The sequence below is a fragment of the Sarcophilus harrisii genome, chromosome 4 (assembly GCF_902635505.1).
Source record: "Sarcophilus harrisii chromosome 4, mSarHar1.11, whole genome shotgun sequence".
In the NCBI taxonomy this organism is placed as follows: domain Eukaryota; kingdom Metazoa; phylum Chordata; class Mammalia; order Dasyuromorphia; family Dasyuridae; genus Sarcophilus; species Sarcophilus harrisii.
In genome coordinates, this window is record NC_045429.1 from 2,165,083 (window position 1) to 2,190,865 (window position 25,783).

At 45.0% G+C, this 25,783-nt stretch overlaps 1 protein-coding gene across 1 annotated transcript in view; it reads right to left on the reverse strand.

The window, feature by feature from the left end:
- The window catches only part of MSH4 (mutS homolog 4), a 64,114-nt gene that overhangs the window by 36,457 nt on the left and 1,874 nt on the right, over positions 1-25,783 (reverse strand). Inside the window, exons 2-9 of the mRNA XM_031968861.1 lie at positions 23,850-24,032; positions 20,166-20,329; positions 15,536-15,646; positions 11,520-11,635; positions 9,240-9,413; positions 3,041-3,213; positions 2,407-2,474; positions 956-1,030 (exon numbers count right to left, since the gene is read on the reverse strand). Coding sequence (XP_031824721.1) covers positions 956-1,030; positions 2,407-2,474; positions 3,041-3,213; positions 9,240-9,413; positions 11,520-11,635; positions 15,536-15,646; positions 20,166-20,329; positions 23,850-24,032 — 1,064 coding nt within the window. The remainder of the gene's footprint in view (positions 1-955; positions 1,031-2,406; positions 2,475-3,040; positions 3,214-9,239; positions 9,414-11,519; positions 11,636-15,535; positions 15,647-20,165; positions 20,330-23,849; positions 24,033-25,783) is intronic.

Consider the following 25,783-nt stretch of genomic DNA (forward strand, 5'->3'; position numbering starts at 1 on the left):
ATGGACCCCTCACAGAATAATGTCTTTTAACAGCACAAACCAGTAATACATCATAGAGGAAGCCAATTATAATGAAAAAGCAAAGTCCTCAGACTTGGAGCTCCTCACGATTTCCCCTAGCTTCCATGAGTTACCTCCTAAGGCACATGGAGTCACTTGCCTAGGGTCACCAGGGATTGGATTCCAACCTTCCTAACCTGCCCCCTTCCTACCAGCTACAAGGGTCTACTGGCTGCTCCTTGAACCCTGTGCTCCATCTCACTCTATGTCTTTGTCCCGAGTGTCTCCCATCCCTGGGACACTGGATCCCATCACCTCCATGTCTTCATTTTCCCTGGATCCTTTGAGGCTTTTCAGGTACCCCCAGCCCCTTTACCCCATATAGTTTCATCTACCTAATTATTAATGAGCTCCTTGGAGGTGGGGACTGTTTTTGCTTTTCTTCATACTTAGTGCACTTAGCAGCTATATAGTAAACAATTAATGAATGCTTGCTGAGTGACTTAAAGCATTTATATTATGTTTTGTCACTCCCTTTTAGAACCATAAGGTCCTCGAATATCTAGCACTTATTATACATACATATATATATATATATATATACATACACACACAGTGTGTGTATATATATACAGAGAGAGAGAGAGAGAGAGAGAGAGAGAGAGAGAGAACAAGAACACACTGCTTAGGATATTCTAAAGGATGGAAGGAAAAACTAAATGTGGGAGTTTCTTGCATTTCTCCTTCCACCTCCTTCCTTGTCTATTGATTTCTGGGAAGAAACCAAAATGAAATGCTCAGACTCTCATTCCTACCATTCTCCACTAGCCTGGATTTCAGTCCAATACACATTTGGTTAGCCAGGCCTACATAAATATGTCTTAAGTCAAGTAAATCTGGTGGATAACATCAAAGAATTGTACCATAAAATGTATTTGTGATTTTTTAAAATTACCTTTAAAGGATCCACAAGTTCCAGAGTATGCTTTAGGTAAATTAAATTTGTTATCTTGGATTCAGATGCTTTTACCTATTGGGGAAAATACAAATACACTTTGTTCAACAGTATTTAACTAAGAAAATTTTTGCTCACCAATATTTTAAATGTTGTAACATCATATTTACAAAATATCACAGATTTTTCAAAAATCAATGAGAGCCACTGTAGAGAAGGTCCTCAGAGCAGTGTTGTAAGAAGCTCGTAAGCAATGCCATCTTGAAGATCAAATGGAAAGAAAATTAAATCCATATGAACTCCCAATTATATTCCATTTCACAAGGTAATCCAAACCCCTCAAGTCCAAAATCCCACTAAAAAAACTCAAGCAAGCTCAGCTACACAGCCAAGCCCCACCTTTGGTGCACACCTGCAGGGAGGCCTTGTGGGGGGGGGGGGGGGGGGAAGCAGTGACACCCCAGCAGCAGGCAGGCTGGGCCCTGGGGCAAGGGCGTGGCTTCCCCCAGCCCAGAGAAGGGCAGGGCACCGCCATTTGTTCCCAGCTCTCCCCTGGCCCCAACTGTGCCAGAGCCTCCTGCTGCTTCCCCCAGCCCAGGACCGTTGTTCTCCTCCTGTCTCTGACTCCACCCAAGGATTGAACGATCCTCATGGGTTCTGGACCCAAACTTGGCCCTTTCCTTTGCCTTCGGCCCAGCTCCTGCATTGTCCAGCTTGTGGAGCGCCCCAGACCCGGCATGATGGGGGCAGGGCACCCCACCATTCCACTGGCTCTTTGGCTGCTCTGTCTCACTGCCCAATCACCCCAAGCTTGTGGTCCACCTAAGTCTCTAGATTTTTTCCTAAAAACCAACTGGCTGGGCCCTCCACTGTATGCCCAGCAAGCTCATTTTTGGTGGCCAGTTGCAAGACTTTCCATCTGCCCTTCCTGAACTTTGGATATAAGATTCTTTTGGTTTCTGACCCTGCCATCCAATGTGCCAGTTCTATCTCCCATCTCTGTGTCATGGGCAAGTCTAATGAGCACAGATCAATGTCTCTACAAGCTATTGAGAAAAATGGGCCCTTGGCCCAGCACGACCCATCGGACACTTGGCAGTCACACTCCCGGTGAGCCATTAACAAATTTAGATTCTTAGAAAAATTAACTTCAAATATACTTTAAATAGTAAACACTTTCAAAATATATACATCGACATGCACATAGAGATATTTCAATTTTGTATCGATGTCTAGAACGAATTGGAACATTGTCAAATCCTAAAAAACATTCTAAATAATTAGGAAAGATTCACATTGAAATCACCATTTCTTCTTTCCCTTTCAAAGGGTAAGAAGATAATTGTAAAATTAAGACCAGGTGATTTTAATAAATCACATTAGTTCTTTTCAACAATTATTCTAAGGCATCTAATTGAAACATCTTTTTAAAAGAATATACATCACCATACCGTTTCTTGCTTTGGTATTTGTACAAGAACTGAAAGCAGCTGTTCTGTGTCCAGAAATTTTGAAATAACTGCAATAAGAAATAAAGGAGAGCAAGGACATAAGTCAAGCTTCCACTAAGCCATAGACAGTAAACCATTTGTCTTTGTAGCCATAATATTCTTTGCAGGTAGAAACATTAAACAAATGCTTGTTGATTTGAACGGACACAAAGGCCAGGTCATCTGCCATAAGGGTTTTTAAGAGATGCCTTTGGAGATTCAGGGTTAGGGTTAGAGGGCCCAGCTGAAATTCAAAACTAACTTGTGCTAGGTGAGACCTATCTGGCTTATAATATTCTCTGTTTTCTCTTCCTTAGTAGCTCTGAAATACTGGTGAAAAAAAATCAGATGATAAAGCTTCTCCAGGGAAGAGAATTCAAAGTTTGGTAAGAATAAGTAGTCTGAGGGATTAAATATAGCATGTGAAAAAGCACTGTGTAATATTTAAGAGAGAGGGTTTTCCAGAAATTAAAGAGTGTAAGCCCCAAACTATTTAATCTAATATAAAAACAGAACAGTGGGATGAGGTGAAAACAACCATTTCACTAAGCCCAAGTTTTAAAACTTGCAATTCTATAACTCAATAAACCTTTACCTGACTGAAGACCAAAAAAGAGTTCCTCCTCCTGAAGAAGTTCCTCAACGCAGTCTAGTCTCATGTTGATTGTTTCCACATCAGTCAGAGGTTCTAGAATATTAGAACGAAGTCTCCGACTCCCTCCAGGTGTTTTAGTGTAATTTAGAACACCAAAGAGAGTGTGACCGCTCCTTCGAAGCCATGAGGAAAGAAAATTGCACTCAGTACAGCAAAAGGGAAAAAAGTCAATAAAATTTCTTTTAAATTTCTGGGGAAACTATATAATAATAGACAATGTATTCATCTGCATTACTGGAAAGCACTTAGCACAGTGCCTACCAGGCACAAAAGAAGCACTCTATAAATGTTAGTACTATTATTATTATGTTTGCTTATTTAATCATAATGCACCTTGTTTTTAAGTATATGCACTTCAAGTTCATGAAAGTCTACAGATTATGGCATAGAATCAATTATACACATTTTGCAGGAACAAAAATAATGTCTTGCAATTCAGTTCAGTACAAATGCAAAAACAGGTTTATACAATCTAGGAAGCTGGGGCAGAGTATAATTAGGAAGGAATGTAATTCAAAAACCAAAATGTCTGAGCCATTAAATATAGATCATTTTAGCGGAATAATTACTAAAGGAGGAAAATAACTTTTCATAGATCATGTAAAACCTTGTTATACTATAGAAATCCTCATCATGACAGAAATTAAATGATGCATTTTTGGCATGATTCTTTTAATAATCTCTAAAAAGCAAACACAAATCAATGCTCAGCTATCATTCTCTCTCATGACCGACTTTGGTCCTTGATTTCCCTGACTAACGGTGGGGATAACAGTAAGAGGCCCATTACCAACTACTCACTATAAGCAGGGGTCAGTAAGTTATGGGGATGGTGAACCTGAGGCAAAGTCTTAGAAAAATAAAGGCTGTTTCAACAGCTCTGCCTCCTGCTGTTCGTGCTTAGTGTGGACACACCTGGCCTTTAGTCTCTTCAATAAATGTTTGTGAATGAGAATGAGGAGACCAAAGCACCTGGGATGCAAGGCTGCACACTCTGCTGGGGCTACTCCTGCTCACTAATTTGCTTCATGAATGTACCAGACAGACCACACCTTGGTGGTCTCAGACCATTCCCCAACACTAACCTAGGAACAACCAGACCACTGTTGATAAAGGGATGTTTAATTCCTTTGCCTGAAGAAAAGGGAGCATTATGGTCAACATGAGCCCTCCTCCTCCAGGAGACCAGGTTGGGCCTTTAACAGAGAGTGGAAGACCTGAAAGTACCCCGGTGAAGTCCATCACGGTACCCAGGTACCACAGAAAGGAAGAAATGGAGACTGCTATGGCCCAGTGCTTCATCAACTGAAGTGCCTCAAAGTAAGGAATGAGCCAGTTTGTGAGAATTAGGGTGATCTGTTTCCAGAGTTAGGAAAAATTGAATTGGAGAAAGGAAACTTAAATAGTAAAAACTGAAATCTAAGAACTGGAAGGCTGGGACCCACAAGGACATCAAAGAATATCATCAGGAGGGGAGGTTTTAGATTTGGAGCCTCCTTTAGAAGGAGCCCTCTGGACTTTCCCCCCCACCCTTCCCCTCCTTGGGTTATTTTCCAAAAGAATAAAAAAAAAATTATTCTTACAGATTTCAACAGGAGGAACTTCATGCCAGAGATGAGAACTACTGACGAGCTTATTCTTAGAAATTACTACTTAGAAAAAAACATTCTGGGAACTCAGGTATTCCCGGACTGTCCTATTTATGTAGAATAATGAAAGGTGAACCTCTTAATATGTGAGCCCGAAACACTCTAGTCAGCCCCTTCGGTTTTACTGCCTGAAATTCTATAAAGCAGGTCTACAACAACCCAGAGATCTTGACTAACACATCTTTAGACAGTTCTGGGACCTGCTGTGCTAGATGGATTCCACCTGGCTCCTCCTAGATCCTGCCTTTATCTCCCCAGATTCCTGCCTGATTCCTCTCCTTGCTAAGAGGGCCAGAGACTCCAAAATGCAAACTTCTCTTTCAGTGTGACTGCCTTCTGGCCTGTATTTGCTTGAGCCCATAAAGCTATTCAGGTAAAATAAATAGCCACCCTTTCTAACCTAGAATGGATGCCTAGTCTCTACTATAATATTTTTATAATATTCTTTTACAATCTATTGCTCTCCCAATTCTATTTCATATTACTACGCTCGGTGCCTTGTTTTGCCACTTAAAGAAAAAAAAAAGAATAGCCCTATTTTGATTGCTCAGTTCTAAATCCCTATTAGGCCAAGAAGCACAAGTTGAAAAGCTGTATCTCCCTATTACCTCCTCCAGCATTTAATCCATGGCATCATTTTAACTCTTCATGAAAGCTGTAACATAAACATTCATCATACAATGGATTTAGAGCTGGCCTGAGATTTAGACTGGAATTCAGTGTCTCCGCACTTACTATGTGACCACTGACAAGTCATCTTACCTTTAAAGTCCTCCTCTGTAAAATGGGCATAACAATACCTGTAACACTGATCTCAAATGACTGAGGATCAAATGAGAGTCATATGAAAAGCATTTATTATTCTTCATTCTTTATAACCAAAAATTTGAGCCTGAACCTTTCCAAACTGATCCATTATTTATTTTGCACCCCTGCTCCCGAATTCTAATTGCACACTTGGAGTGGGTCACTGCCCAATTACATTCGTAAATGTTTGTTTTGGTTCTATTTCTACTCTTCCCCCCAAACCTGCAGGCACCTAGTTTATACTCTCCCCAATATCTCATGCACAAAGAGCTTCACCCGGATATAAAAGAAGGGGAATAAGGACCTGGGGGAATCACAGGAGATACTGTGGAGATAACAATCGTGAGCTGGGATGCTAATGATGATCAAGACCATGTCCTCTGGGGACAGTTTTGGGAAAGATTCAGGCTAGTCAATGCCTAAGGCAACTGGAACGGCCCCCCAGATGTGTAGCAGATTTATTTAGGGCCTAAGAGGGATTCCTCAGGTGCTCTGTCAGCTTCTAGGGAAATGAGTTAGGTTCTTCATTGTCATAAACTTGGGCAACTTCCTGAATTTCCTTCTTTGGGGAGGAGGATTATTGTGACTATTATGTCTTGAGGCTATTAACCCCCACATGCACACACACAGTTGGATTCAGAAACTGTTCTTTTGGTTTACAATCCGTAATTTAATTATACCTTTTTTGAAGGAGCAAGGTAGAATTGTGAGAACTGGATGAGGGTTTAGTTTCCACCCAGTTATGAACTTAAAATAAAATTGAGATCTAAGAAATGCTGGCTAGGCCAGGGAACAAGGAAACAAAACTAATGGAAGAAAAATGTAATCAGTGGTGGGGAATTCAGACTTGAAAATGGAGGTAAAATGTAAACAAAGATAGAGGTTTAGAAGAAGAAATACATAGTATAATGTAGTCCCAGATGCAGGCTTCAAATAAGAAACAAGATAATCAGGGGTGGGAACTCACAAGTGGAAGGGAAGATGTAAATAAAGACTTACACTTAGGTGAGGGGAGAAGTCATGATGTAATTAGTGCGGAGACTCCCCAGAGAGAGTACAGGGAATCAGGCAAGATAGCCCCTCCGGAAGACAGCCCTAGGGAGGTCCCCCTGACCTTGTGGTGCTTCTGTGCCAACAATCTGTCAGGGATTCTAAAGGCTTCTGGCTTTGGAATCTGTGATCCCGATTGTTCTGGCAATCTGTCTGCCAATGACAGTAAAAGTCTTCTTACCTAGGAACAGAATTTCTTCCCTAAGACTTTTGGGAAGATACATAAGTGATCCTGAAGCCCTCTTGAAGAAGGGACTCCAAAACCCTAAAAATCCTTGAAGGAGAAAATCTCCTTCAACTCTGCCTCAGTGAGGGACCCCCTCCCCCCCAAACAAGACAAACAGTTTCGTTCTGTTATCTAGAATTCCAACCCTATTCAATTAAAGGAACTCATTCAATTCAAATTCCAGCTCAAGCTGAAACCCAGCTTGTAGATGAGCCAACTTGGGCTGTCCCAGCCAAGGCCCCCATTATAATAGCTTCCATCAATGAAAGTCTTTGCAGATGGACCCAGGTAGCTCACTCAGCTGCCAGGACTTTCTGTCCACTGGAAACTGCATTCTCAGTGCAAAACTCCATTTTCCATAGATCTGCCACTATAGAAGTCAGTCTCTTGGTAAACTGATTTCTATCTAACAATAAACTTTCATTTTGCAACTAATAATTTGGGAATGAGTGAATTCTTTCACTCCTAAAACCTGCGGCAGATTTAAAGGGGATTCTTAGCAACTCTCTTATTGCCACTAATCTAGAGCACCAGGACTCTAGACCACTCAAACAGCATCACTCTGACCCAAGAGTGCTCTCGTTCTGACGATCTATCAATGATTTCAGTCTTCTAAGCCCTAGGAAGGTCCTAGATCTGCTGGTCAGATAACCCAGTTCCTGAGACCACTTCCCAGTTCTACCTCTAGGCCATAAAATCAGCACATCAATAAGTCGAAGAACTGGATAAATTGTCTCCTTGCCTAGTTCTTTGCTAAAGTCTTTTGGAACATCGCCCCCTTCAATTGGCATTACAATCACAATAAACTTTATCCCTTGACCTGGACATGGGTTCAAACCTGCCAATTCTTTTGAGACCCCTTGGGACACTGGTCTGGGACCCCCAATCTTTTGGGTCCCTTCCCAACCTCAACAAGGGGAAGGACTGAACTATTTCCAAATAAGATAACTGCCAAGGAAGAAGTACTGATGTAACCTGGGGTGGAGATTCACCCTCAATATGGGGGGATTAGGCACTCTGGATAGATTGTGACCTCTGGTACTCAATCCATAGAGACTCAGGGGTGGTGTTGAGGGGTGAAATACCCTAACATTAATGGGGGTCCCCAGGCCGGTGTCACAGGTTTTGCAAAAAATCCGCAGTCCTGTCTCAATAAGGTTTGGCAAAAATGGGTTTATTTTCACTTAGAAGCTCTTTCTCTCCGTGGGCCCCTTCCTGATTAGGAAGATAGCAAAGGTTGGAATACAGAGTCTTTATTTTATTTAGCCTTCTATAGCTTGGGGCTAGGGAGCAAAGCAATAAGGGTGGTGATTGTTTCCCCAGACCAAAGTGATTCCCAGATTATTTGGAGATGGGAGTTTCCTGTGGGAACCAGGTAGTTTTTCCAGAGTTGGCAAGAGTTTAGATTCAGTTTTTTCTAATCAAGGTCCATCCCCCTCAAAGATCAGGGGGGCACACTTCTATTACATCAGAGGGACTTGTGTTTCGGGTATAAAAAAGACATGATGCTAAGTGTTCCTATCCTATAGGATACCCACTTTGCAGCTGTGTAATCAAAGACTTTTAACTCCACCCCTCCCGAGTCCAATGCAGTTATTTCTCACAGAAGGAGGAGAGGAATATGTATCCATGACTTAACCTGTGTAGGGGATTTCAGGTGGTGGGAAAAGAAAGGCTTCAGAAGTGATAATAAGAAATAGATTTGGAAGAGTGTAGTGGTTAGCGACATGGAGTCACCATGACATAGACTCTATCACAGTCAAGAAGTTTGCCATTTATTATGGGCTCAAGCAAAGAGCACTAAGCAAGGAAGAGTCATACTGGGGGGACTAGGATTTAGGGAGTAAGGAGAGGAACCAGGAAGAATTTGGTTGTCCAAAGATCTGCTAATCAAGACAGTCTCAAAGGGTGACGTGGGATGGATGGATTAACAATGGATTTGGGCTTCAGGTCATTCTATGGAAACAGGACAGCCTGGGAGAAGTGACCTGATTATATGATTAACCAGAAAGTGAATGGGCTTGTTTTAGCAATTCCTGAGAATAAGCTGGTTTAGGTCCACATCACTGCTGTGGAGACTCCCTTCATGGAGACTCATCAGCAGCTTCTCTATAATCTAAAATCTAAGGTCAAATGATTGGTCCACAGTCACACAACTAGTATATATCAGAGGCAGGACTTCCGGGGGGTTCTTGTGGCTCCATTGCCAGCTCTCTATCTGCTCTGCCCAGATGCCCTTTAGCTGTGTGTTAGGAGGTTTAATGAGTATTAAATAATGATAAAAATCATGGATTTACACACAATTCCCCTGGAGAGCTCAAAGAACTTGAAATCAGCAATATTCTTAGACAAAAACAATATTTTTTAAAAGTATATTATGGGCTTTTAAAAAATGGAACAGTGTTACCTGTAATCGTGATTATTAACTAATAGTTCAAGGTTTTGAGCTGATGAGGAATCAATCATGACTGTCTTCTCACTGCCCTGGAAACAAACCTTCAAAGACTTTGGTGCATAAACTGAATTTTGAATAAATTCCATATATTTCAGCAAGGCTGCAACAGCTGCCAGAGAGTAATACCTGTAAGATAACCCACACAAGATGTCTCTGCAAGTCTTAATCATCATAATGTAAAAAGAGAAACTTTCTCTTACAAGTTCACGCTCCCTGAAGCACAGCGATCTAGAGAAGCAATTTGTAATTAAATGTTCCCTGGCTCAATCCCAAGAGCACCTGTTCCAATGTTCTCTTAGGCCCTTAGCCCCCCCCCCCCCAATAATCCCATTAGCTGTCCCTCCTACTAGATGGCATTGCCTCAACCGTCACTGACAAAACAGAGACCCTACTGTGAGAACTCTTTTCTCCTCGACTATTCTCTGCTCAGATGACTTGGTCCTTCACATCACCAGCGTCCCTCTTGAAGTCTGGCTTCTGTTTCTTCCCACTGATGGGGCTCAGCTTCTGGGGGCGATGTGGCAGTAACCCCTAGACCACCTGGCCCTGGGCGTGCTGCAGCCCCAAACAATGCCTATCACAAGCTGGGGGTCAGTGATGACAGGGTTTCTGAGACAATGCCCAGGGGCCTACCAGCCACTGCTCGTTTCTACCTCTGAGCCATAAAGTTAGCGTATCGGTGACAAAAATGGACTCTGGCTGTTCCTGTAAATGTTTCTTCTTGCTCCTGGTACTTTGCTAAATTCTTTTGGGACTGAACCTGCTTCGGCTGGCGTTACAGTTATAATAAACTTTGTCATTGACTTGGAGATGGGTTCCAGCCTGCAAATTCTTTTGAGATACCTCGAGCCACCAGCCTGAAACCCCAACCTTTTGGGGTCTTCTTTAAACCTCAACTCCATCTCTTTCACAGGATTGACCATTTGGCACCTTGCCTCAGCTTTGTAACCAATCATGTAGTCTGCAAGCCCAAAATGTCCCTTTCTGTTCTTTGTTCTAACTTTATAAAAGTATGCCAAGCCTTCTTCTTGGGGACTTAGGCACATATTGAGGCAAGTCTTTGATCCCTTTACTGAGAATTCCGGTAGCCTATTAGTAAATTGTTATTTTGCTCAGTGAGAATGTGCCTCAGGCTACCTCTGTGGACTTTTCACTAAGTGACAATATCCAAATCTCCATCACCCTTTGAAAAAGCAACAAAAGTATTAACTAGATTTCACTGACCATGCCCTCAGGCCATATTCCTTCTTTTCAGTCCAGCTTTGAGGATGCTTCTGCTCCCCTTCTCCTCCTCCTCATCCCTTCATTTACTTCCTCGCACTCCCAGACCGGTTTGCTTCTCCTGTCTAGCTCTTCCTTCTTAGTCATTTCTGCAAACCTTTGTCCACGTGCAGCCTCTGAAACGGACACAAACCCCTTTCTCTCCTCTCCCAGGGACCATATTTGCTCTCATTGATTCAATGTCTCTGTCTCTCTTCCTCTCTCTCTCCAACTTCCACACCCGCATTCGGGTTCTAAACTCTCTCTGGAGACATAATCCTTCTTCGGAGACTGGGACACTTCCCACTGCATATTCCCTAAGTATCTAAAACTTAGCATGACCAACACCGTTATCTTTTCCCAGATTGTAAAAGAATCGATGTTTGCTGCAAGGAGGGCCCAGCTGACCCGTTAGGTGACTCCTCTGGGAACTTTTGATTGTGTTGCACATGAGTAGAAGCAAAGGGGGCAGATGCAACTTTCCTGAATTATTCCTTATTTCCCCCATTTTGATTGCTTTGTATGGTTTTGTGTGCGTGACATTTTAAGTACTTTGAGGGTGGAGACTGTCCTTCATCTCTTTTTGTGCCCCAGCCCTTGGCACAGTGTCTGGCACACAGCAGGCACTCTACAAATATTGACCGATTGATTAATGTGCCGGGGGAAGAGGCAGAGGGAATAATAAGTATCGGAGGTGAGCAGAGCATGAGCTGGAAACAGGAAATTGAGGAGAGACACCAGCCTAGACAAGATGAATAAGGGAACTACGGGAAGAGCCCCAAGGGGTAGAGATAGGGGAGCTTAAGGGGATGACGAAGAGAGATGCAGTGATGGAGCTTCCAGCTGGACCCCGAAGCCCCCGAGCCCTCATCCCAGCAATGAAGGACATGTGAACGACACACATAATTAAGGGGGTGCTCATGATGCTAATGTTAAACTGCAAAATTAATACTGTTTCTAAGCAACACTTACTTGGACTGGACCTCCATTAAGACAGTGCTGAGCTCTGCCGCACACAACTGCTCGATGTATTCTAACCCTTTGGTTTCATTGAAGTATTTCCTTTGAATTGTGGTGAAAGTCACATTCTGAAAGAAAGTTCTGCTCTCAAGAGAGATCCTTGACACCCCCCCCCAACAGAGTCAGCCAAAGAGAAGGTGGAGGGAGAGGTAGGTTGTGGGCTGGCCTGTCCCGTCCCGTCCTGGCTTTTTCCTAAACATCCCAGGAGAACACAGTGAGGCTCTCCCTGCCCTCCTCCTATCAGCCCTGACCCCTTTGCCTCTCAGATGGAGACCTGGCTTTGGGTTGTGACTGCTTCCTAGAGAGGCTCCCTTCCAGACACCACAGGGCCCCCCCCCCCCCCCCCCCATGCAGCACCTAAATGTCGAAGGGAACGACTCGATTTCTCCTAGAATTCTCTCCTTTCCTTGACAAACCACAATTCAAATGGAATCAGAGTATGATTTTCTCTCAGGATCCCTCTTCACAAAGACCGGGGCTTGGAGGTGAGGCAGCCTCCCTTCCACTGCTCCCCCTTAGCTCCACGGGCCCCCCAACAACCGAGACCTGAGCACATTGGCCAGGATGGCCGCCAGCCTCGGGACACTTGGGGCCCAAACCCAGCTGCTCGGGCTCCCTGATGAGGTCCGAAATGTGGGGGGAGAGAACCTGAAGAACCGGGCCCTGAGGCAGGCAGGGAGAAAGCACTGAGAGAGCCCAGTTTAGTGAGGTCCCACCTCTGAGGGGGTCTTCTTGTCAGAAGTCCAAGTTAAGTCAGACCCCTGAGGGCCCCCTCGGTAGGGATCTTGGGCACCCTGCTATGACCTGTCAGAAATCCCACTCATGTTCCATCCTGCCTCTTGCAGTCTTTCCCCTTACCCTCCCCCATGCTCTCTCCCCAAGCCCCCTAAGCTTCCCAACCTCTCTCCTCCTCCTTACCGCTAACTTTTAGGGTACTAATAAGTCCCTTTCAGGGCTTAGCTGCCAGCTGGGGGCGTGCCCTACCCTCATGGGGGGCTCCCTTCCTCCTGGGTACCTGAGCTTCCCTGAGGACCTTTCACCCGTTCTCCCACCCTTTCATGTTTGTCACTGCTGGTGTCTGCTGCCTCCCTTCATTTTGTCTGTGACCTCTCCCCCTTTGCCAACGAGAGTGGCCATGGTGAGTTCTCATCACCAGGTGTCTACATCTGAGGGCCCCTCTGCTGCCAGCGTGATTCCCAAGGTCCCAAGAGCACATCCACAGCCGGCCCTCTCCCCACCTTGCCAGCCTTCTCACCCTCCCCTGAGCCGGCCTCCTTCCTGCTTCTCACCCAGACTCCCCTCCACAGACTCCTCTCTCCTTCACTGTCTCTGACTTTGATCGTCCTCTCCTTCTAGCCTCCCCCAAACCCCATCTTCTTCGAGAAGTCTTCCTCAATCTGCCTTCCATAAGTCTCTTTTGTCCTGAAGACCCCCCAGACCCCACTGTTTTCATGTGAGTCTCCCCCCCCCACCCCCCAGCTGTGATGCCTTAAAACCAGGAACCACGTTTTGGTCTGTCTTTATACCCTAAGCCCTTAACAACTCCTGTTGACAAGAAACACCATTGAGATGTAGAACATAGAAAAGGGCCAAATAACAAGCCCGGGGCCTCCAGGGGCCTCCTGACAGTACCACAGACACTGACCCTCGAGTGCTCCGATGGTGGGCTAAGGCCCCGCCGAGCCAGAGCAGAACCAAGCCATGCTTGTGCATTCATCCCAGACCCTTTTCTGTCCTTAAACACCCATGGCCAAGTTGCCAGGTCTCATCAATCCTTTTTCCAGGATATTTCTAATTTCTATCCCTTTTTTCCCACTAACACAGGCCTCCATGGCTTCTCCCATGGACAACTGTGATTCCTTCTTAACTCCAATGCATTCTTCACATAATAATCAAAGGAAGAATACATTTCTTAAAAATCCTCGAATTTCAGAAGTGTAAGAGATTTTCTTAGCCATCTAATCTGGCCCAACTACCACATATCTGCAAAAACTTCAACTGACAAGAGCCCAGCTCACCACTTCTCCCCAGACTCAGTGTGCCTCTTTGAAGCTTTCTCTTGCTGTTCCTAATTTTCCCCTCATGGCTAAATAGCCCAAGGTGAATCTCTCTTCTGTACAAGAGCTTTTCAAACACCTAACAAGTCAACTCAAGAGTTCCCAAAGGCTAAATAACCACATTTCCTTCAAGGAACAATAGGACAATGACATTTATCCCCCAAGGCTTTTTCACACTCCAATTTATTAACATCTAAGACTTAAAGCATTTAGGTCCACCAGAATACACTGCTGAAAACCACTCTGAAATTGCCTTTTAGGGTGCTTTTTAGGGTAAGTAGAGAGTTACAAAAAGTCAGAGATTCCCACCAAAAACACGGCCCTAAATCCACCAAAGCTTCTCCAGCAGAAAAATCACCTGGTAAAATGGATGAGGTCCTGGGGAATTAGGTGGGGTTGCTGAGAAAGCCTGAAGTACCAAAAAGATTAAACTGTTCCCAGAGACAAGCAGAGCATTATGGGAATAGCTCAGCCTTACAATCCCACCCCTGTGGAGGTCTTGGGAAACCCACCCTTACTGTATCCAATCAGAAAATCAAGTTAGGATGTCAACCCCCTCCCCCAGGCTAAATTTCCCTTATAAATCTGCCCTTGGCCTGCGCTGAATCCCTCTTGGGTTAGCTGGCCCCAGAGTCCTGCCTCCTTGTTATAGGTGACTAACTCTGTTAGGTGCCAGTCAATAGCACTGTTGTGCTAGTTTCCTTTTATTGTTCTACCTTAGTTTCCCTAAATTGTTCTGCCTCAGTCCTCCTGGTTGCAACCCCCACCTTTCCTCTTCATTAGGACTGAGATAATTAGGGCTGTGGAGGTCTGGCCACTCTGACATTCCAAAAAGTCACAAAACTCCAGATGTCCTATCTCAGATCTCTAATTGGCATCCTCTCCCTCTGTCTCTCCAGACTTCCTGTCTCTAGCTGACTTTCTCTTTCACTCCCAATTTATCAGAATTTATGGTCCTCACCCCCCCCTCAACCTGTCAGAACTGGATTGATGGCCTGTTCCTGTAAATTCCCGCTCACCAGTGTTCAGACACCAACCCCTGCCTTTATCTCCCCTGACCACGAGAGCCCTATAAAAATGATTGGAATCCCACATTCGAGGCTGAATTCTTTGAGCCAATTCAGCCCTGGGGGCAAAATGGATTCTGCTCTGCCCCCACACAATCTCTCCCTCTCAGAAATTCAAATAAAATGTTAAAAACTCTCTAATCTCTATCTTGCCTCAGTTTCTCTGACATTACACCACCTCATAATGCATTCCCCCTGATTAATTGGGAGTTCCACTTGGGGAACTTGTCTTTTCCACTCTTAATTGTTAAAACCCCTTTCCTTCATAACTACATACTCTCCTGCTCTACTTCATACTTACCATTCCTGGTGCTTATTTCTTCATTTTGCCTGTAGTCCCTTCTCATAAATAAATGTACCTCTTAGCAAGGAGAAATCCCATGTGAATTCTTCACATGTGAACCGCTACCCAGCCCCATCATTTGGTGTGCCTACCTCAACCTCATCAAGCCTAGTGTTTTAGGAAGGTAAATTTGGGAGCTTTGGAAAGATGGAATGGAGAGGAAAAGCCGAAAAAGCTGCTGGAATACCCCTGGCTCAGGCTACTGACAGCTGTGGTGGGACAGAACGAAGCCAAGAAACACAAGTGAGGATGAGGAGGTAGAATGCGGGGGAATGGGGGGAAAGAGCTCAACCTGATTTCTGAGCTGTGAGCCTGGGGGGGCTACACAAGGCTAGGGACTTCTCCTGACTGGGGAGGGGAGGGTCAGGAGCTCCCCTGCTCCAATCCACCACACCTAGCAGGCATGCTATCAGTGGGTGCACTTCTTAAAGGGAAAGATACAGTTTCATAGATCCTTTACTTTAAATCCTTGTTACATGTTTAAACATTTTTAAGAATTACCTTGAAATTCTCTGTAATTAAGGTGAAGAGCTTCGTTGGATTCCCCACAACACAGGCAGTGTTCGACATTATTATTTCCAGTGGTGCTAAAATTTTTAGCTTAGTAATTACCTGAAAAAAATTCACATTAGCAGCTTCTTAAAATACAAATTTAAGGTATATTCTGAATCATGAAAAAAAATTCATTTTCTTCTAAAGAGCTCTTTAAATAAACCCCCAAACAATGGATAATTACATGCATTTCCAATAACTATGCTAACTTCCCACTGCATCCTAAAACATCTTAGGTGAACATAAACTGCCATCGCCATGAATCGAGTTAGGCTACATTCTGTCTGAAATAGAAACAGTTCAAAGTTCATGTCAAACATTCCAAATATGTTTCAACTTCTCTGACGTATCCCCCTACTTCACAGTAGTTTTAATTTTGGGTGATTTTAAGAACCCGTCTCTTCCACTGTTAGCACTATAATAACTAGGGTTGGACAGATGTCACCATATTTCATGTTGAGATGTGCAGGGACAGATTAAATATAGATGACAGAAACTTTCAAATCCATTAAGATCATTTCTAAATTTGGGTGAGGTCTAGTGAATAGAGAGACATTGCAGCTATTTACCCCCCTGCATAAGACTGTGAATACATGCAAGGATTTTACTCATTATAAAAGGCATTATTTTTAGAATCTGATATACTGAAAAAGTTTATTGTCCTTAAAGTGAGATGATCTGACATCTTGTGGCTCCTCTAGCCTTGTAATAATCATAAGTATGTCATTTAAAACATATGAGCCATGAGGGAAATACAATTTAAGATGGGATTGTCCAAAGCTCTCTGTAAATCTTCTCAATGTTGGGTAAATTGTGGTATAAGAATGTTATGGAATATTATTGTTCTGTAAGAAATGACCAGCAGGATGAATACAGAAAGGCCTGGAGAGACTTACATGAACTGATGCTGAGTGAAATGAGCAGAACCAGGAGATCCTTATATACCTCAACAACAATACTGTATGAGGATGTATTTTGATGGAAGTGGATTTCTTTGACAAAGAGACCTAATTCAGTTTCAATGATGGACAGAAGCAGCTACACTTAAAGAAAGAACACTGGGAAATGAATGTAAACTGCTGCATTTTTGTTTTTCTTCCCGGGTTATTTTTACCTTCTGAATCCAATTCTTCCTGTGCAACAAGAGAACTGTTTGGTTCTGCACACATATATTGTATCTAGGATATACTGTGACATATTTAACAAATATAGGACTGCTTGCCATCTAGGGGAGGGGATGGAGTGAGAGAGGGGAAAAATCGGAACAGAAGTGAATGCAAGGGAGAATGTTGTAAAAAATTACCCTGGCATGGGTTCTGGCAATAAAAAGTTATTATAATAAATAAAAAAAATTAAAAAAAGATCACATGGCAGGTCAGAATATCCCTCCTGGCTTTCTTCTTCACTATCACAGACTCTAGGTGGGAGTAGTCACTTGACCAGACACTTTTCTTCCTTGCAGAGACCAAACTCCCTGGCCACCGCCTTGCCACTGCTCTGGAAGCCACAAACAAACAAAAAACCTAAACATCATCATTTTAAGACCCATAAAAGAAAACTTCCCAGATATGGCAGAAACAGAGTACAAAGTAGAAATATAAAGACTCTCCCATCAATTCATGAATGAAACTCTAAATTGAAAACACTCCAAAATCTAGAGCTTCCAAGTCAAAGAAAAAATACTGAATACAATCAAACAGGGGAAAAAAAATACAAAGAATCGAGGAACTAGAGTTAGGATCAAATAAGATTTGGCAATTACTACTTTAAAGAAAAAAAGATCTTGGAATAGGTTAGGTTTACAAACTAAGAATAATTTACTCTCCAAAACTGAGTATAGCTCACCAGAGAATAAGCATTATCTAACTTGTAGGAGAGAAAGGTATCTTTAAGGAGGAAAAAAAGGGAGAAACAGAGAGATGGACCAGCATGAGATGGGATGCGCCACTGGTGGTCCTCCATTACATCAGGAAGGAGGTGCCCTGGGGCAGGTCATCGGCCTTACCCTCTCCTAGTCTGGGCAAGCAAAGGAGTTGGAGGTCCCCTGAATGGTGACGAGGGCCTGAGCTACCAGATGGGCTTGACAAGCAAACAGGGAAGGGCCTTGGTGGGGACCAGCAGAACTTCTGGGGAGTATGGGTAATTCCCCCTTCTATATCCAGTCAGAAACCCAATTTGTGCCAAATGTTAGGGGGAACTTCCCCTACAAATCTGCCCATGGCTTCTGCCAGCTTTGCTGACTTTCTTGGGGCTGCTGCCCACCCCAGCATTCCAGGGTCTCTTCTCATTTTCCCACCTCAGAGCTGGATTCTTTTAAGGTGTTAAACATCCCCTCAGGGGGTATTCCCTGTCTCCTGCCTGACTGTGAGTTTCACTAGGGAACCAGTCTTTTCCAGAATCCCTTTCTTGCTAACATACACTCTCCCAACTCCATTTCCTATTTGCCATTTCTGGAGTCTATCATATTTCTTCATTTTGTTAGTAACCTCTCCTAAAAAAGCCGGCCTTTTCCCAAAGAGAATGGCCATTGTGATTTCTTCATATGACCGAGCCCCAACATTTGGTCCTAAACCCCAAATGCATCATTTGGAATTAGATACTACCCTCCAAATTGCCTCAGTGGGCTCCTGCATTCACCACAGGAGGGTCCCCCCTTAGTCCCAGGGCCATTGTACTCTACTAGTAAATCTGGAGAGGGCCTGCATCCAGGCCCCTTTAGCCATCACAGCTACTACAGACTCAGAGGTCAACCACAAAGTCCTCACTTCCATCCAAAGATGTCAGAAACTAGTAGAATTCTATCCTGGAAAGTGCCCTCAAAGACCATCTCCTTTGCCCTTGACCCCACGGCCTGGCAGCTGAGACATATCCTAGGACTCTCCCTCTTCCCAAGGGTGGGCAGTCCCAGCTTTGTCTCTGGTCCCAAGGCTCTGCCCCGGCTTCATGTTGGCGAGCCAGGTTGGCCCTAAGGACTGGCTCCCATGCCTGTGACTATTTCCTTGGTTTTTATCTCCAGCCCTCCAGCACACAATAGGCATTTTATATATGTGTTCTTGGTGGTTAGGTGGATAGGAATAAAGGAAGGTGGGAAAGGGAAGACCCCCAAAGTGAATCAGAATAAAGCATCTGCAACTTTTTGGGAGGTGTATTTGTTGTCTTGCTTCTCCCCATTTCCTTGACTCTCCAAGTGTGGCCTGAGCTTCCCAGTCAGGAGAGCCAGATCCTTCAACAAATGTGAGGGGAGGTTATTTCAGGGGCCAACACCCAGTGCTCTGTGCATTCGATCCTAACCATGCTGTGTGGAAAGCCCTCATTTTAATCCCCATTTTGTAGGCGAGGAAAGCAAGGGTGCCTCAGATTGATTTGTCTGGGACCCAGAGTTCATGAGTCTCAGATCAAAGTTCTCATTTGGGCCTTCCTGACCACTGGGCCAGCCCTCCATTCCCTGAGCCACTCAACTCCATAGTGAGCAACCCAAGTGCGGAATTTTAACCAATGCTATGAAATTGCAGAAACACACTCCAAAGCAATTTGGAAATTTTCAAACCTGAGCCCAATTCTGATTTCAGGATTCTATTTTTAATAAATCAGAGGCCTGGAGGGCACAATCACACTGGCCTGGGAGCGGAAGATCCAGCCTTGGACATTTTTATGATGGCCAAGTCAATGGGTTACCCCAGAAATGGATCACTGCCTAGGAAAGGTCCATAGTGTGGGCCATTCCCTAAGACAGGTCCATGAGCATGGGTTGTTCCCTAGGGTAGATCCATGAGAGTGGGTCATTCCCTAGGACAGAGCCATGAGCATGAGTTGTTCCCTAGGGCAGGTCCATGAGTGGGGGTTACTTTTAAGTGTCCTGACCCATCCATGTAACCCTGAGTCCAGCCAAGTTGCTGCTTGTGTTCCCCGCCCTCGTCTCTGAACCTCGCCATCTTTCCGCATTTCTGGCCCCAGACTCCCCAGCAGCTGCTCTTGTACCCAAGGGCACTTGCCTCCTGGCTGCTCCCTGAGCTCTGGGCATCTCCTCTGGCTGTCCCCCACCTCCCTTCTTTAAGTCTTCTCCCTCTTCTGCTCTGACTCCTTGAATCCTTAAGTCTCCCCTCCCTCAGGAGGACTTCGGCCCTTCCCTCACTCCATTACCTCTGATTCACCCTGTACAGAGCTGGATCTGTCGGCGTGTTGCCCCCATTAGACGGGGGTTCCTTGGGGACAGGCACCGTCTCTTGTCCCTTGTTGTGTCCTGAGTGCTAAGCACATGGCAGGCCCTGGGTGCTGACTGACTAGCAGACCGACTTTGTGACCCTCAGTGTCTGTACACACGGATCTCAGAAAGGCTCCCTCCCGAGGCCTCCCAGGCCTGCTGAGGGTCTACAGCTCCCAAAGGAGTCCTGGGGCCCGAGCTTGACAGTAACAACAGCTGAGCTGGGAACTGTTGCTCTCCAACTGGGGACAGATTTCCCAACAAGGAAATCAAATTCTGAACCAAAATTGGAATTTTAACAAGATAAGCCAGCGCTCACCAACAACTCCATCGTGTTCCCATAGAGCATACCCAGAGCCAGGTGATCTCAGCCCTTACCTTGGTGTAGGTCGTGCTGTCAGAAAACTGGGACAGGACCAGCTGAGGACTTCTCTCCTCGATGCTCGCTATCCCGATCTCGCCCCTGGCAAGGCCCCTCCCTTCCACGAGGGCCACGATGGCGGAGGCCCCGGCATGAGCGGAGACTGCGGAAGACGACGTGGCTGGGGAAGGCCAAGAAATTCAGAACAGGAACCTTTTAGCTTTCTCACCAGTCCCCAGACCTCTGGCTGTGGAGGACAAGTGAATCTTCACAGTCACAGATGGCAGGAGACAGCGCTGGCCCTGGCCCGTGGGGCTGGGGAGGCCAGGAGGCCCCCCTGAGAGGACGGAGAGCAGGGAGCTCCTTGGGGTGCCCCATGTTTGAGGGGGAGGGCTAGGCTGAGCAGGCCTGGGGAGCTGGCCAGGCACGCTGCCTGCTTTCCTAAGGTCTCAGCCAGCTTCAGAGTAGGCTTCAATGCCATCTCTCTTGTGTGCCCTTCTCTCTCCTCCCACAGCTACCCTCTTGGTACCAGCCCATGGGGTGTCTTGAGCTTGGGCCACGACCCTTTAGGACTTGGGAAGCTCCAGGCCCCCGCCCCAGCTGCCTAATCGAGCCAGAACCCTCTAGGTCCCAGCCAACTCCTCTGGACTAGGGGCCCCTCACCGGTTCCCCTTGTCTGGAAGCCTCCCAGCTCCAGTCTGCTTCCAGGTACCTCGGCTTCCCTTAGAAGGCCCAACTTCCCCCTGTGCAGGAGGCCCATGCTGGTGCCCTCCCCCACGTCTTCCAAAAGGCAGGCACCGGGTGTGCCCAGCTTTGTGCCCGCCCCTTCTCCCACTGAAATGTGCTGGGAACTCCTTGAGGGAAGGAGCCACAAGTTTGCCCCTCTTTGTATTGAGCACAGGTCCCAGGCCAGAGCAAGCAGGGCTAATCAATGCTCAGCGAATTACATAAAGACACGACTCAAAGTACTCTAACATTTTAAATGATTTCTAGCGGACAACCCTGCTTTTTACAAGAACTGATCATTCTCTGATTACATGGTGCTTAATTAACTCCCTACTTTTTCAAACCAAATGCCACTTTGATCGTTTCCATTTCCCCCATTTCTAAATCGCCCCATGGTACAGGTGGTATCTTCATCACTTTGCCATTTCTTTTCTTCCGCTCATTTTCCAACATTTTTAAATGCTGGCATCGGTAGCTACAGGGAACAGCAAATTCTGATAAATTACCATTTCTTCTTTTTGACAAAATCACCTTTTGAATGAAAAGAGTGCTTGTGGCAATAAAAACAGCAGATTATCCAGGAAATCTCACAGCCGCCCCTCCCAACAATGGCACACTTCCAGTGCCAGGCTTCCCAATGCCCGCATACTCGCTGCCCTCTCAGAAGGCAAATGCCTTGAGGACAGGGCCCCCCGTTGCCATTTTTGGTAGTTAGCACTGTGCAAGGCACACAGGAAGCAGTTAATAAGTGCATGGGGAGAGATCTTAAAGAAGGGAAAGAGACCTGTATGTGCCTAACAATTTGTGGCAGCCCTCTTTGTAGTGGCCAGAAAATGGAAACGGAATGGATGCCCATCAATTGGAGAATGTCTGAATAAATTGTGGTATATGAATATTATGAAATATTATTTTTCTGTAAGAAATGACCAGCAGGAGGATTTCAGAAAGGCCTGGAGAGACTTATACAGACGGATGCTGAGTAAAATGGGCAGGGCCAGGAGATCATTATACACTTCAACAACAATACTATATGAGGATGGATTCTGATGGACGTGGCCGTCTTCAACAATGAGACGAACCAAATCAGTTCCATTTGTTCAACAATGAAGAGAACCAGCTACACCCAGCGAAAGAACTGTGGGAAATGTGTGAACCACTACATAGCATTTCCAATCCCTCTGTTTTTTCCTCTTACATTTTTGATTTCCTTCATGAGGTTATTTTTAACTTATTTCTAAATTTGATTTTTCTTGTGCAGCAAAATAACTGTATGGATATGTATACATATATTTCATTTAATATATACTTTAACATATTTAACATGTATGGGTCTACCTGCGATCTGGGGGAGGGGATGGGGGGAAGGAGGGAAAAATTGGAACAGGTTTGGCAATTGTCAATGCTGAAAAATTACCCATGCATATATCTTGTAAATAAAAAGCTATAAAAACAAATTAATTAATTAATACAATGGGAAAATATAAATAAATAAAATGGAAAAAGAAAAAACAAATTATAAATAAATAAGTGCATGGGGACTGACTAGAGGCTCCTTGCCTTGGTATCCTCCCCCAGTCTCCCCTCCTCATATGTGCTCTTTGGTCAGTTACTTGTGGCTCACACCTCTGCCCCCTCCCCATTACTGCCCAGCCTTCATTACTCAGGCTCCAGGGGCTGCAGGGGGGACAGCCTGGACCCAGCCCCTGGAGCCCCAGGGACTCTGGGTGAGCTCAGGATCAAGTGGAAGCCCTTTCATGGGAACTTCAAGCTCTGCCTCCTCCACTCTTCCCAGATTTTCAGTCTTGGCAGGTTGAGCCTCACACCAGAAATATAAGTGCTGGGGGGGGGGGGGGGGGGGGAATCTTGCCGCACAGACTCCCCCAGAGGCTTTGGCCTTCTCTGCTAAGGCCATGGCCCCCACAGCATGGGGTGCTGGGAATCACTGGATGTGCAGATGCTCTCTGGTAAAGGCTCTTTTCTCTGTGCCTGCTGTGCCCGCAGAGCCCACAGGCCCCAGCCCAGGGGAGGTGCTCCCTAAATGCTTGCTGCTTCCCTTCACTTGAGATTTCCCTGCAGGACCATGGGTCGCCTTGTGCCCACAGGGGCATTTTCACTTCCACAATTATGAGTGACTCTGATTATTTAACATCTGCACAGAGATGGAGTCTGCCCGATGTGAAGCGGCCCCATTTTCCAGTGGCAGCCAGGCCCTCACTCGGCACATGTGGTTCTCTTACATTTTCCACGACAAGAATGAGTCGGAGTCCTCTGAGGAGGCAAAAAGTTCTCGTGTCTGCAGCATGACATTTGTCCCCAAATGGATATCACTGGGAGCCTGAGTAGTTGGCTGCTTTGGAACTTGCTTCCTCCACCCCCCAAAACAAAGGCAGCAGCCAAGCAGGGCCTCCTTGTGGGCTTCCTTGCTGACATGAAGAAAGGAGCTTTGGAAACTCTGGGCTTGGAAGGTTGTGGGGGTCCCCCCAATTTTTCCTAGAGCAGCTTAGGGAACACCATGGAATGGCCAGCTCTTATCTCAAATTTTGGCAAAAAAGCCCCCCCCCCCAATCTCCAAATCACAGAATCTGGAGCTGTGAGGGACCAGGAGATGATCCAGAGGAGCAGACAAAGGCCCAGCAGGGCAAAGTCCCTGCCCTAAGAGGTGTAGAAGGGACATTCCATCTGAGGTCTCCAATGTGTTCCTCTCCAGCTTTCCCCTGGGAATGAGCTTAACAGGAATTAGGTTAAAACTAAATGTGGCCATCTTCTCTCCCTTTTCTGGGACCCCTCATACACAGTGAGCAGTAGCAGCAAAAGCAAACATCCTGACTCTGGACAGTCCCTGAAGAAAGATCTATTGATTCCCATTTCCTACTTTAATACTCTGAAACACATCAAACATTCAACCACAATTACCATTTACTTAGAAATAAAAGCCAACATGCTAATGGAACAGTTTCATATTCTATGCTTTTTACCTGAATGTCCCATTTGAGGTGTCTTACTTCTGTAGCCCGATCTGGGAGGATTGCCAAAAGCTAACGGCGTCTTTATTGTTTGAGCAAAACTGCCATCTCTTGCCGAAGATGAACTTGCAACAGATGTAAAATTAAATGCACTTGTATTTTCTGCAAAAGAACTTTTGTCCCCAAAGTATGAATCTAAGTAGGAAAAATAAAATGTGAACAAACAGCTTTAAAAAACTTAAATTCATATGTTAAAATCAGTTAGTCATGTTGAATTTAAATAGCGATACATTATGTACTGTAATCAAATGAGATAAAAACTAACATTTATGTAGCATTTTAAGGTTTGCAAAGCACATTTAAAAATCTTACTTTATTTTCACTACCACCATGGAAAGTATGTGCTAATATTACTATCCCCTTTCACAGCTAAGAAAACAGAGGGAAGAATAGAGTCACACGTCTAGTAAGTATCTGAGGCTGGATCTGAACTCAGGACTTTCTGACTTTAGGCCCAGTGTTTTATTGACTTTGCCATGTAGGTGCCTCTAAAAGGAAGAATTCCAATTGCTGGCTACTAAATAATGGAATTAATTGTAATTAATTCTATTGGATAAGTCACTTTCAGCACAATTTGATCCGTCAAGTTTAAAACAGCTTTCTGATATTGCCAACCTGATCACACAGCTTTCATCCTAGACTTAGATATCATTTCATCAGCTTTTTCTAAAGCTCATAAAAAATCTCGAGTCAGAAAAAAGAGTTTCTGAGTGCTGAACTCTGAAGAGTCTAAAAATAGAAGGCACACTCCCTAAAAATGAGCTTATCAAGATAAAAAAAAAAATCCTTGTAGGCCTCCTACTTGAGAACTGCCCTTTTCATCACTGGTGGAGATCCCCTTCTTCAACTCCTGACTACTACCTCCTCTACTCCAGGTTCAGACAAGGAGAAAAGGGAACCTTTCTTACTCTATCTCATCATCTCCAGCAGAACTCTCAGACACTTGCCCCCTCTCTTTCCAACCTAGAGAAATTTCTCCTTTTTGGAGAACTGAAGGAAAATTAACAAAAATCCCTAGGCCCATATACCGGACCAGATTCTACTGCAGGATCAAGAAAAATTAAGGAATAGCACCTGAAGAAGTAAACTCAAGGAGGATAAGAGAGCTGGCAAGGTAAGGTAGGGTAAGGTAGAAAGTATAGGGAGGAAAGTGAGTTAATAAGAGTGAATGGTTGCGGGGAGCAAGCTGGTGAAAGAGACAGGAGGCTGCTAGAAGGCTAGAGGTGACTGTGGAGTTGGGAAAACTAAAGGCTTTGCTCAAGGTTGCCGAGTTATTAAGGGACGGTTATTATCTGTAAAAGATGGAACCAGGGTACTTAGGGTTCAGTGGTAAATAGTCATGTCTGCTATCACTGGACACATGCCTAGCACTGTGCAAGGCAGAATCATCCAAGAAAAATCATTGGGCTTATGGGAAAAGTGGAGGCGAGGTGAAATTCCCAAAACCTTTGTCAGTGACGTGCGAGTCAGGACTCTAATAAAAAAGTGTTACATTTTATACATTAAGTGGCTAAGAAATACATACATAAGTAGCACAATCATTTGTGGCAGAGTCTGCAACCTCAGGTCCCTGCTTGGTTTCTCCCCCCAACTGGAAAGTCTCTTGGGTTTGGGGCAGGTGTCACTGGGGGAGGGGGCTCCTGGAAGCCCCTTCTCTCCACAGCTCCCATTGCACAGAAGGCACTGTCCATGGGGCACTTTGCCCGTGGAAGACGACCTCAGAAAGAACAGGGGCAGCTTACGAGCTGACATCATGTATTGAGCGAAGCACAATTGTTTCATGCTCAAAATGTTCTTTGATGTATCAATTTCGCGGCAACAAAATCACATTTTCAAAACAAGTGGCACAGCACAACTGTACCCCCAACAGCTCAAAATACAGGGAT